The 13,629-nt window shown below is 44.6% G+C and overlaps 1 protein-coding gene and 1 non-coding gene across 6 annotated transcripts in view; both read right to left on the bottom strand.

The window, feature by feature from the left end:
* ST3GAL5 (ST3 beta-galactoside alpha-2,3-sialyltransferase 5) overlaps window positions 1-13,629 on the bottom strand; it is a 57,833-nt gene that overhangs the window by 19,049 nt on the left and 25,155 nt on the right. For 4 of the 5 annotated variants that reach the window (XM_070798816.1, XM_070798814.1, XM_070798815.1 and 1 more), the window contains 2 exons: window positions 7,799-7,922; window positions 4,193-4,307 (listed from right to left, as the gene is read on the bottom strand). In XM_070798816.1, coding sequence (XP_070654917.1) covers window positions 4,193-4,307; window positions 7,799-7,922 — 239 coding nt within the window. Of the gene's footprint in view, window positions 1-4,192; window positions 4,308-7,798; window positions 7,923-13,629 lie in introns of those variants that run through there. The other variant, XM_070798817.1, reaches the window with a different exon arrangement.
* Window positions 8,048-8,120, bottom strand: TRNAE-UUC (transfer RNA glutamic acid (anticodon UUC)). The gene has a single exon. It is a non-coding gene; the product is annotated as a tRNA-Glu (tRNA).

The raw sequence follows: 13,629 nt of genomic DNA, 5'->3' as shown, positions 1-13,629 counted from the left end.
AGTTTCCTGTCAAGGGATCAAACCCAGGCCCTCTGCAGTGGAATCATGGAGTCCTAACCACTGGACCACCAGGGAATACTCTGCTTACTTTAGATATGTGAGTGTGGGTCTATGGAGTCAGAGCAAAGATATAAACTTGGCCTTGATGAACAGCCCAGAATGCAGCCCTCAGGGTGATGATGTGTGGTCTTTAGTTCCCAAGAGAAGGCCAAGCTCAAAATGGTGCTACCATGTGGCCCCAACCTAAATTGATGTGACTATGACCTTGTCTCTCTTCAAATATCTCTTAAGTGCGACTTGGCACCTGCACTACACTCAAACTGTCGTAGCAACCCTGCAGAGACCACCGTCAGTCTTTTTGCACAAGCTGCATATTAAGGGACATCTTTAAATAGAAAATACAAAACCCACAGCAAACACTTGGCCAGATGTTTTTACACACTTCTGCTGTACTCACACTGGCAGAATGTAACCGGATGTTCAGAGTCCAACAGGGCTGCTGGCCTTGCAAGCTGCTGAATGTCGTCAACAAAGCTAACAGGGCCCCACCCACATGACTCTGAGATCTTCTGCTGATATACAACCATAATCATCAGATTCTTCCAAGGGCTCTTGGTAGGATGGGTCAGTCTCCACCAAAGCCTGGACACAGAGATTTCTCTGTAGGGAGCTCATACTGAATACTACCTCCCAGCCGTTCACACCACCTCCCAGCCATTCACAACACCTCCCAGCCATTCACACCAGCCAGTTTCCCATCCACTTCCTCTGTAATGGGGACTTAGAGGGTTTCTCTTCCTGCTTAGTGATGTGGGACCAGATATTAAATTTAGGAGCTGCTCAGAGTCTAGTCAAAGCTATGGTTTTTCCCATAGTCATGCATGGATGTGAGAGTTGGACCATAAAGAAGGCTGAGGGCTGAAGAATGGGTGTTTTCGAACTGTGGTGCTGGAGAAGACTCGTGAGAGTCCCTTGGACAGCAAGGAGATCAAACCAATCAATCCTAAAGGAAATCAACCTGAATATTCATTGGAAAGACTGATGGCTGAAGCTGAAGCTCTAATACTTTGGCCACCTGAGGTGAAGAGCCAGCTCACTGGAAAAGACCCTGATGTTGGGAAAGATTGAGGGCAGGAGAAGAAGGGGGCAACAGAGGATGAGATAGTTGGCTGGCATCATCAACGCAATGGACATGAGTTTGAGCAAACACTGGGAAATACTGACGGTCAGGGAAGCCTGGCACACTGAAGTCCATGGGGTCACAAAGAGTCAGACAGGACTGAGAGACTGAACAACAAGAATGGAATTCAAGGTTTTTCATGCTCTGGTCCTGTCTCCTTTCAGTCTCATATTCTGCTATTCCCCACCCGACATCCTTAGCAGCATGTAACTCTTGCTATTTCTCTCCTTGGCCATACTCACTGAGACACATGCTTTGTGGTACAGTCATGACCACTGTGAGAAGTAGGGCATTTTGACAGAGTCAACAGCGCTAACGTTTTTAAAAGTGTCAAGTAATAGAATAAAAGACACCCCTCATCTCACCATGATTAGAGCAGGTTTTCACTTTCTTACTTTATTAATTTCCAAACTGAGACTTGAACAAACCCATTTGACTTACACAACCACATCCCCATTCCTTCTCCTTTCCACACAATTATGGGGCACTTTCTAATTGGAAAAGATAATGATCTTTTAGAAGTCTTTCAGAACTGGGTTGATGTGGCTGGCCCCTTGGGCTGCCTCCTGCGTCTCCATTTCCTGTCCCTTCTTCATCGGTGTCATCATCCCTTCTCCAGCAGGCAGTGGGGCTTGGGAAGCTGACCCTGCCCATTAGGTACCCCGCCCCCTCCACCTCTGCTCAAGGACTAGTCAGGAATCCTTACTGAAGCCAACTGGGGCAGGGCATTAGCAACCATGAGAGGCTGTTACTGGTTCAACAGTGAACTTCAGTTTAAAACTGGCCCCACCAGCCTAAAGGGGGAATTCATGTTGCATGGCTTAGAGGGAAGAGGAGGGAGAGCTTTTTTCCTGTCTACTGGGAATTATGAAGTCAAAGAGGAGGCATCTGTCTTATTCCTCAAAGGAATATTAAATATAATGTATATTACTGTAGGGGCTTCCTAGGTGGCGATAGTGGTAAATGACCTGCCCACCAATGCCTGAGACGTTAAAGATGCGATTTCTGGGTTGGGAAGATCCCCTGGAGGAGAACATGGCAATCCATTCCAGTATCCTTGCCTGGATAATCCCATGGACAGAGGAACCTGGCAGGATACAGTCCATAGGGTCGTAGAGTCGGACACGACTGAAGAGACTTGGCACACACACACACGCATATTACTGTTAAGTCCTCAAAGAATTGCCTGTTAAAACTTAATCATGGATTTTCTGTACAATCTGGAGTTCAAAGAGGAGACGCTGCACTGCGGTTCATGTAACCTCTCTCCTTCCTCTGGAATTTAATACAGCTCAGTAATAAAAAGACAAATAACCCAGATAAAAATCGGGTGGGGAATTTGAATAGGCTTTTCTCCTTAGAAGATCTACAACTTAATTGTGGATTAAAGGGTTTTTTTGTGCCTGATACAGGCAGGGCTGACACAGGGGCTGAAGAGACTGGCAGGAACCAAGTCATGCTGCCGGGATGAATGGAGTCGGCAAATGTCTGAGGACAGAAACAGCAGGAAAGAAAGGCCCCGTGATTAGCAAGACTCCTGAGACACAAGGGTTCTCCACAAGCCATGTGTGCATTTATTAACTACGCTCTTTTCACGTATGTGTTTATACCTGTTTGTCCCACAAAAAAATATGAGGCATTTCCAAGCATATACAGATTAGAAACACATGAGTAAAAACCAGAACTGGAAAAGGGGCTCTGTGCCTGTTATCTTACTAGACTCTGATTACTCCATTTCACAGATGATGTTATCAGTGCCCCACAGCTGAGAAAATGGGGACTCTGGGGTTCAATCTCTGGGTTGGGAAGATCCCCTGGAGGAGGGCATGGCAGCCGATTCCCGTATTCTTGCCTGGAGAATCCCATGGACAGAGAAGCCTGGCGGGCTGCAATGGTCCAAGGGGTCACAAAGAGTTGGACATGACTGAAGCAACTTAGCAGGCATGCACACCAAACAATTAAGTCACTTGCCCAAGGTCTACTGTAATTGAGTAGCATTTAGATTTGAAACCAGGTCAAAGTTGAAGCTCTCTGCTCTCTGCATCACACTACCTATAACTTCTGGCTTCTTCTTTGTGGACACTCTACCCGGGCAAGGAGCAGAGTCATCAGGAGTCTGCACTCTGAAAACACACTGCTGGGTCCAAGCCCTGACTTGAGCACTCAGGTAACCTTAGACTTCATCTGTAAGATGCAAAGAACACTGCATGACAATTAAATATAATTTAATTTATAAAGATAATATATGTAAAGCACCCATATGTGTCAGTCATCATTAATACCATGCTACTTTACTTAAAATCATCTCATCTTTTGTCCAGGGCTGAACATTATCAGATAATTTGCAACTCAATCAGTGGAATTACCATTTAATATGACAATTGATTAAAAAATTAAATACACATTGAAGGAAAAATCCTGAAATACAATGTGAAATCATTAAAACAAAAAAATTAAACACAGAAATGACAAACAATAGGAAAAGAATTTCTTTCTGATCTGCTTTAAGAACATTTATGTTGATAGGATCACAGCATATTAACTTCACGAACCCCCAGGCCATAGGCCAATACCAGTCCATGATCTGTTAGAACTGGGCCACACTGCCAGAGGTAAGCAGCTGGCAAGCAAACAAAGCTTCATTTCTATTTACAGACGCTTCCCACTGCTCGCCTTACTGCTTGAGCTCCGCCTCTGTCAGATCAGCAGTGATATTATCAATGTAATATGCTTGAATCATCCCAAAACTATCCCCATTCCCACCCCAGGCCATGGAAAAACTGTCTTCCACAAAACCCATCCCTGGTGCTCAAAACCTCACCCCATGACTTCAGTGAATGAAGGAAGAACAATGAGGGCAAGGTGGGTGCTTTGAAGTGCAAAGGTTAAATGATTTCCCTTCTGCTTATAACTTTCATGAACATTTACTTATAACACTTTAGAGACGATATTACTATTTCAGTATACACTTGGAAATATTCTAATTTAAACCACACTGATAGAATAGCTAACCTTTATGCGATCGGGATCCATGTAAGGCATTCTTTTCATGTCACATTCTTCAGTAGTATGATTTAGCTTGAGGATATAAAAAAGGATCCACACTCCAAAAAGAAGCAGGGTACACCTAGAAAAAAGATTAATGAGGCACAATGATGCTGTCATGGAATAATCAAGAGAGAACATGTGAAATAACTGAAAACCTAATCCAAATTGAGTTTGTCTGACGCGTGGCAAGAAAGTACAGCCTTTATGATGACCTCGTAGGGCGGCATTTCTTATTTTCCTAACAAGATAAATGAGTCACTTATGACTGTCTTTGTTATAAACAAGTAAAAAATTTTCTTCTGCAAAGGCACCACAGTAAAATCTGAATCACAATAAAGATTATTGGACTTCAAAGAAAATACTGAATTTTGAGCTACAGAATCTCAGCTTTGTTTGCTACTCTAAAATAGCCCTTCAAATTCTGTAAGATTCCACTTACATGAGATGCACCTAGTCAAAATTACAGAAACAGAACCTAAAATGTTGGTTGCCAGGGGCTAGAGGAAGCGGAGGAGGGGGTAGTGTTTAATGGGTACAAAGGATCCAGAGTTGTGGAGGTGGACAGTGCGATGTCTAACAGTGTGAATGTGTACAATGCCGATGAAACTGTACACTTAGAAATGGTTAGGACCGTAATTCTAAGATATTTTACCATAATAAAAAAAACTGGGAGAAAATACTGTGAGCTCTTCCATACAAAAAGAAAACAAAATAAATAATCTACTTATTATTCTTCTAAAAAATTATACCCAGAAACGAGACAGAATGAACTAAGGCAGTATCACCAGTCACCTTGAAGACCACCTGTGAAAACAATTTTTAAAACTCTGATAAATTTTTTTTTAAAGACTGATAAATTAAAACTATTCCACAGTTTAAAACACACACACACACACACACACACACACACACACACACACACACACACACACACACACTGGGAGAAAAGAACTGAGTTTAGTCCTGGTTCTAGAAATCTCATTCTTTTTGGCCAGGCCATGAGGCTTATGAGATTTTAGTTCCCCAGCCAGGGACTGAACTTGGGGCCAGGCCGTGAAATGACGAGTCCTAACTGCTGGACTGCCAGGGAAGTCCTAAGAAATCTCGTTTTACTAAGCTCCCCAAGGGTTACTGACAAAGTAAAGGTTAAAAAAATTTAAATCAAGTTTAAGAAACACTCCTTTAAATAATTTGTGCTATTGAAAAAACAAAGTGAAGGAATAACCTTAAGGGGAAAATAATCTATTTTTTAAAGAAAGGGACAGTTTAAAAAATACAGCATCTAGCATAGTATACTGTACACAATAGTGTGAAATATTTCCTAGTATCTGAGGATTATGATGCAAGAAAGTATCACTAGGAAGTGGGAGGTGATATACGTATAATTATGGCTGATTTGCACTATTGTATGGCAGAAACCAACACGACATTGTAAAGCAATTTTCCTCCAATTTAAAAACAAATTAAAAAAAAGACTTCTTGATTCTCATTTCAACAGAGTCCACCATGAAACCTGAACAAGTATCTTAATTCTTCTGTGGGATCAAATACAGAAGTGAGTGGGATGCAACCATTTGTGTAAAAGTGAGCGGGGTGACTCATTTGTGTAAAAATGAGTGAGTGGGATGCACCCATTTGTGTAAAAAGGGGTAAGTGAGTGGGATGCAACCATTTGTGTAAAAAACTGAAGGTGTGGGGAGGGAAATACACACACAGAGTATCTGTTACACACACAAGACTGGTGATAGCAGTCATCCTCAAGTGGAAAGAGGAAGCGTGGGCAGCAGAGATTCAGATCGGTTTCGAATCTTGTGAAGGCAGTTATTACCTATTCCTTTCTTCAGCCCTCAGTAAAGATATTATATTGAGTGCATTAATAATTCCCTTATTTTGATTAGAAAAGAAAAAAAGGGGGGAATTTCCTAGCAGTCCAGTGGTTAGGACTTGAAGCTTCCAATGCAGGGGATCAGGGGAACTAAGATCCCGTAAGTCATGCAGCATGGACAAAAAAAAAAAAAGGAAAGAAGAAAAGGTTAATAGCAGGTTCAGTGTCTACAGCACTGATTTTGCTGCACTGTAATTCCTGGCTGTGAGTCTGTCCCATCCACATTGTATGGGGTTCTGGTCCTAGGTCTATCTCCCACTTGGCCAGTACCCAGCACAGGGCCAGGCATGTGGAAGCCTTGATAATCATGGTGACTGCAGCCATGAAATTAAAAGATGCTTACTCCTTGGAAGGAAAGTTATGACCAACCTAGATAGCATATTCAAAAGCAGAGACATTACTTTGCCAACAAAGGTCCGTCTAGTCAAGGCTATGGTTTTTCCTGTGGTCATGTATGGATGTGAAAGTTGGAATGTGAAGAAAGCTGAGTGCCAAAGAATTGATGCTTTTGAACTGTGGTGTTGGAGAAGACTTTTGAGAGTCCCTTGGACTACAAGGAGATCCAACCAGTCCATTCTGAAGGAGATTAGCCCTGGGATTTCTTTGGAAGGACTGATGCTAAAGCTGAAACTCCAGTACTTTGGCCACCTCATGCGAAGAGTTGACTCATTGGAAAAGACTCTGATGCTGGGAGGGATTGGGGGCAGGAGGAGAAGGGGACGACAGAGGATGAGATGGCTGGATGGCATCACGGACTCGATGGACGTGAGTCTGAGTGAACTCCAGGAGTTGGTGATGGACAGGGAGGCCTGGCGTGCTGCGATTCATGGGGTCGCAAAGAGTCGGACACGACTGAGCGACTGAACAGAACTGATGATAAAAGGAGATGTTTATTGATATACACTTTCTTTTCTACCCATCTCCTTCCCAAATTAGTAAAATGAGGTGAGAGACTAGATTTCAGGGTTGGATTTCTACCCAGAGACATGAAAAAAAAAGGGTAATTTACCACCTGGTTTCGCTGGTATCAAATAAAACCAACAAGATCCCCCCTTTAACAATTCTTTCTCTTATTAATGACTTCCCAGGTGCCTCAGTGGTAAAGAATCTTCCTGCAGGCAGGAGCCCTGGGTTCAATTCCTGGGTTGGGAAGATCCCCTGGAAGAGGGAATGGCAACCCACTCCAGTACTCTTGCCAAGAAAATCCCAAGGACAGAGGAGCCTGAAGGGCTACAGTCCATGGGTTTGCAAAGAGTCAGTCACATGACTGAATGCGCATGCTCACACTCACATCTCTTATTAGGATGGAAGGGTAACCTGGCTGGAACATACTTCTCATGCTTTTTAGTGTTTAATGTTAAATGTTATTCAAATGCCTGTAGGGAATTTTAATTAACCGCATTTTTAGACTCACTGGAAATGGCGAAGGGGAAGCCCTCTTTTGTTGGACAGCAGTGGGAAGGGCTGTGACCTGGAAGCTGCAGGGCCTGGAGACCCCTAGGCCAGCACTGCACTGCCACCAAGGACGACCTGATGCAGGCACCTGGGGCACATGTGCTCTGAACCCTGACTCAGACATGCCTTTAAACGACCGTGACCAAGTGTGGCCAAGGGGCTCTCACTGAATTTTTCTCCCAGTTCTGCCCAAATCAGAGGCATCTTGTGGCCCGAGGCCCCAGTCTTACTTGAGGATGTCTTTTAGCAACAAGTTGGGTCTTCGCATCTTGTTCTGAGCTCTGGTGTACCATTGCAGGGAGGGCCGTGAGCAATCCCTTCTCAGTTTCATGCGGCTGTGGTCACTTGGCATTGCTGTGAAGAGAGGAGAGGGAGGAGGAGGGGAAGAGGCAAGTAAGTTTGGTAGATGATGCTTTTAAAGAAACTTTTTTCGCAGGGGTGGGGTTGGGAGGCACATTGTGTGGCTTGCAGAATTTTAGTTCCCTGACCAGGGATTGAACCTGGGGCCTCAGCAGTGAAAGCACAGAGTCCTAACCACTGGACCACCAGGAATTCCCTAAGGAGCCTTGATGTTGTACGGCCGTACCATGTAATACTACTCAGCCAGAAAGAGGAGTGACGGATTGATAGACACAGTAACTGGACGAATCTCGAGCTGAGCCAACACTAAAAGGTACGCACTATAGGATTCGATTTACATAATGTTCTTGAAATGACAAAATTACAGAAATGTAAACGGATCAGTAGTGGTCAGGAGTACGGGAAGGAAAGGTGGAAGTGGCTGTGGGAAGGCAACATGAGGGGTCCATGTGGGGATAGAAATATTCTGTTTCTTGACTATATGCCTGCCAATATCCCAGCTTCAATAGCCTACAGTTTTGCTGCCATTAGGGGGAAGGGCTTCCCAGGTGGCTCTCTGGTAAAGAATATGCCTGCCAACGCAGGGGATGTAGGAGACGTGGGTCTGATTCCTGGATTGGGAAGATCTCCAGGAGCAGCAAGTGGCAACACGCTCCAATCCATTCTTGCTTGGGAAATCCCATGGACAGAGGAGCCTGGAGGGCTACCGTCCATAGGGTCAGAAAGAGTTGGACACGACTGAGCACACACAGACACACACCACTACGGGGGAAAGGAGTAATCTGAGTTATATCTTACAACTGCATGTGACTCTACAACTATCCCCAAATTAGGTCTAATTTTTTTTTTTTTGAGCCTTTACCTTTTAGAGATACATATGGAACTATTTACAGACAAACAGGAGACCTGAAAACCGCTTCAAAAAACAGGAAGGGGATAAGTGTGTGTGGGAATAGCTGAAACAAGATGAACCTTAAATTGCTATTGAATCTAGGCAATGGGTACACAGGGTTCACTGTACAATTCTCAATGATATTTGAAATTTTCTACCATAAAAATTTAAAAAGAAAGTGTACATAAAAAAGAAAAGGAATGTACACAGAGGAAGAGGGTTACACTAAGGAAAAAAGAAAACATGCTAATTTTAAAAGAAGTTTTTCTTTAAAAAATATATATGTTCTCAGGCACATAATTTTTTGAATTAATTTTATTCTCAGATTCTCAATTTTTAAGTAATATTCTAATGGGTATTGTAGTAGACATCAAAACATCTCCCCCATATCAGTTTTCCCCCTCCTCTCAGTTGAACAGAACTCTGGATTTTTAGCTGGGCACATGGCCTCCCAGAATAAAGACTACATTTCCCAGCCTCCCTAGGGGCTCAGTACAGTCTCATGGCTAAGTTCTAGTCAGTGGGAAACAAGCAGAAGTGACTTGTACAACTTGAGGGTGCATCTCTTGGTGTACTCCCCTCTCTCTTTTATCCCTCTTCCTGATGGCTGAAATACTGACACCTGATGAGCCGCTCTGGACCACACAGCACACCACCCAAGAGATGGAGGAGCAATGAGAGAGAAGAGACCTGGGTCTTTGGACCACCCCTACGGACAGAGCCACCAATCCACCTTGGACCACCTGTCTCTGGACTCTTGCATGACAGAAATAAACTTCTGTCTCATTTAAGCAACTGTTACTTAAATCTCAACTAGTACAGGCACCTATAGCATTATGGTATGTTTATATATTAATTTAGGAAATCATATCTTTACTATACTTAGTCTTGTAGCAGGAAGAAGTAACATCTCATTATTCATTTCCCCCATTAGTGTTGTGACATTTTCTTTGAAAAAAACTTCTGAAACTGACATTCAAGTACTGATGTTTTGCTACCATTAATACTCTCCCCAATTCTAACCGTGCAGCACTAGAATGTAAGAATTTTCATAGACCTGCTTCACTCCATTTGAATATTAAAAAAAAAAAAAACATGCCAAGGGCTTCATGAGCAAACTTCTGCTGAAGAATCTATTGAATTCTTTTTAAAGGAGAAATGAGATCAACTGAGACCGTGAAAGGTTTTCAACCACCATAACTCTGTGATCACTTGGACACACAGTCAGCCAAGCAGAGGGTCCCAAGGGGCTGCTTATGATCAAGACATTTATAAAGTGGAAGTTTCTATGATGCCTGTGTTTTTATGACCAGAATGACACTTCACGCCTGAGTGGACCCCTCGAGAACAAAGCAGACAGCGCTATTAGAATCTGGATTCTGCCCTTGCCTTTGGCTGGCACCCTGGACAGGGCTGTGGGCTCTGGCCTCTACTCTCCCACTCCTCTTTCTCATCCTCTCTGCAACTGAGACTGAAACCTGCAAACTGCATTCCCAGACTCTCCACTGTGCCACCCGGCTTCCTGCTGAGTCGTGACTGTGGACCATCTAGGTGGAAGCTTGGAAGGCAAGGACAGGGGGCGGCAGCCCTTTCTTTTCCCTGACTCCATGACATAGGAGCAGAAGAGATGGAGTTGCCCAAAGGTAACTCCAGCAGCAGCTGGGGCTGCCAGCATCCTAGGTTTCTACCCAACAGAGGGGATGGCACCTCTAGTTCTGTGACAAGTACAAGCTTCGGCACAGGGTGACAGTGGCCCCCTGGTCGCTGGCCCCTGCCCTTGCCTTCCAGGCTTCCACCCCAATGGTTGAGGGTTTAGGTAACCTGCATCCTTTAGGCACTCTGGTTTCTGGCCACAGCTTTCCAATCCAACCCCATCAGAAGCCTTTCTTAAATCCTGTCCATGTTCCTTCCTGGGGTCTCTGGACAGGCAGCATCTTCTGGAAGCCCCTTCTGTGCTTGCCCTGTCAGTTTCTGGTCAGGCTCTCTCTCCTGAAAGTGAAAGTGAAGTCGCTCAGTCGTGTCCTACTCTTTGCGACCCCATGGACTGTAGGCTCCTCTGTCCATGGGATTCTCCAGGTAAGAATACTGGAGTGAGTTGCCATTTCCTTCTCCAGGGGATCTTCCCAACCCAGGGTTCGAACCCAGGTCTCCTGCATTGCAGGCAGACGCTTTATCCTCTGAGCCAAATGCCCAGCTTCCTTCACAGGTCTCTCCTCCCCACCGTGACGGCCCAGCTACTCCTTCACTCAGTCTGCAGACCACATTGGGTGCCTTGGAATCACACCTCCATTCCCACCTCTGCAATCATCAACTCCCCCATGCAAGGCACAGGACTCCAGGGTCCCGGTCCCCATTCTCTGCACCATTTTCTCCTTGCAAAAGTGGAAGTGCTACTCACTCAGTCATGTCCGACTCTGCAACCCTGTGGACTGCTGCCCACCAGGCACTTCTGTCCATGGGATTCTCCAGGCAAGAATACTGGAGTGGGTTGCCATTCCCTTCTTCAGTGGATCTTCCCGAATCAGGGATCGAACCTGGATCTTCCACATTGCAGGCAGATTCTTTATTGTCTGAGCCACCAGGGAAGCTCCTTCATCCTTAAACCCTCTCCTTCTCTGTGAAGCTCGTTTTAAATACCATAATCACCCCTGGGCACTCCCCTATCTCTGTTTACCATTATGAACTGAAATTTCCTGTGTACATTTTAGGTTTCCTCTACCCTTTTGCCTGGATGACTGAGGTGCAGGGGTAGGACCTGGCACAGAATAGGACCTTAAGAAACATTCCAGGGATATCCCTGGAGGTCCAGTGGTCAAGAATCTGGCTTCCAACAGAGGGGATGCGGGTTTGATCCTTGGTTTGGGAAGTGATACCCCACATGACGTGGAGCAACTAGGCCCATGTGCCACAACTAGAAAACCTGAATGCTGAAATTTGAAAAGCCTGCATGCCACAACAAAGATCCAGCACAGCCAAAAAAGAAAGAAAGAAACATTCCACATGGAATGAATGTGTTATATGCCTATAGTCTGTCATCAAACATGATAAATTCCCCACCACCAAAATGTACTTTCCCAATGATATTTAAGATTCAAACTAAAACTGAATGTGAACAGGAATTATAAGAGCAAAGAGTAAATTGTAATTTCTACTGAACTATCTAACATGCCTGCATGCATCCATCCAAGTCACTTCAGTAGTGTCCAACTCTTTGTGACCCCATGGACTGTAGCCCACCAGTCTCCTCTGTCCATGGGATTCTTCAGGCAAGAATATTGAAGTGAGTTGCCATTTCCTTCTCCAGGGGATCTTCCAACCCAGGGATCGAATCTGTGTCTTTTAGGTCTCCTGCATTGGCAAACAGGTTCTTTACCTTTTAGTAAAGCACCACCTGGGAAGCCCTTCTAACATGCCTCAGTTCAGTTCAATTCAGTTCAGTCGCTCAGTCATGTCCAACTCTTTGCGACCCCATGAATCGCAGCACGCCAGGCCTCCCTGTCCATCTCCAACTCCCGGAGTTCACTCAGACTCACGTCCATTGAGTCAGTGATGCCATCCAGCCATCTCATCCTCTGTCGTCTCCTTCTCCTCCTGCCCCCAATCCCTCCCAGCATCAGGGTCTTTTCCAATGAGTCGTTCTTTGCATGAGGTGGCCAAAGTACTGGAGTTTCAGCTTTAGCATCAGTCCTTCCAAAGAAATCCCAGGGCTAATCTCATTCAGAATGGACTGGTTGGATCTCCTTGCAGTCCAAGGGATTCTCAAGAGTCTTCTCCAACACCACAGTTCAGAAGCATCACTTCTTTGGCACTCAGCTTTCTTCACAGTCCAGCTCTCGCATCCATACATGACCACTGGAAAAACCATAGCCTTGACTAGATGGACCTTTGTTGGCAAAGTAATGTCTCTGCTTTTGAATATGCTATCTAGGTTGGTCATAACTTTCCTTCCAAGGAGTAAGCGTCTTTTAATTTCATGGCCTAGCAACAGGTAATTTGTTGGTAACTTGTGGTATAAATCATATGGAACATTCCCCGTGGCTGTTAAAGCCTTGATATATGAAGCAGAATCTGTGACCACAGCCTCTGCTGAGAAGAAGTTAGACACGTGAAATCTCGGAACTCCTCACCACCCCACACTCCTGTTAAAGCCTTGATATATGAAGCAGAATCTGTGACCACAGCCTCTGCTGAGAAGAGGTTAGACATGTGAAATCTCGGAACTGCTCACCACCCCACACTCCTGCTGAATCATGGGATTCATATAAACATTTAGTTTGAGAAGCTCTCGCTTAAAGTATTCAGTGCCTACATTTATTGACACAGAAAGATATTGTAAGAAAAAAAGCTGGTTTGTAAAATCATATGTATATATACGTGTAGTCATGTTCTGGGGTATATGCATTCAAACCAGGAGAATTTGATTTCCCATATGAAGTTTCACTTGGGCTGGAATATCTTCTTTCAACTTAGAAGGGACCATTTGGATTCCATGTTCCGCCACACAACAAAAGGAGGGCCAACCTACCTGAGTTGTCTTCACACACTTACAGCTGACATACAGCTAAGTGGGGCTAAGGTGCTCCTTTGGAGAACCCAGGAGTTTATAGTCATGCTCATCTCTATACCATCTGCACTGTGTCCACTCAATTCCTTTGTCTTTAATGTTCTATTTGGGACTTCCCCATGATCCAGTGGGTTAATAATTCCACATGTTGTGAGGCAACTAAGTTGTGTGCACCACAACTACTGAGCCCACGTGCCACAACTACTGAAGCCTGTGCACCCTAGAGTGTGTGCAACCAGAAAAGC

This window comes from Bos indicus, chromosome 11 (assembly GCF_029378745.1).
Source record: "Bos indicus isolate NIAB-ARS_2022 breed Sahiwal x Tharparkar chromosome 11, NIAB-ARS_B.indTharparkar_mat_pri_1.0, whole genome shotgun sequence".
Classification (NCBI taxonomy): domain Eukaryota; kingdom Metazoa; phylum Chordata; class Mammalia; order Artiodactyla; family Bovidae; genus Bos; species Bos indicus.
This window is presented reverse-complemented; position numbering and strand designations above follow the sequence as displayed.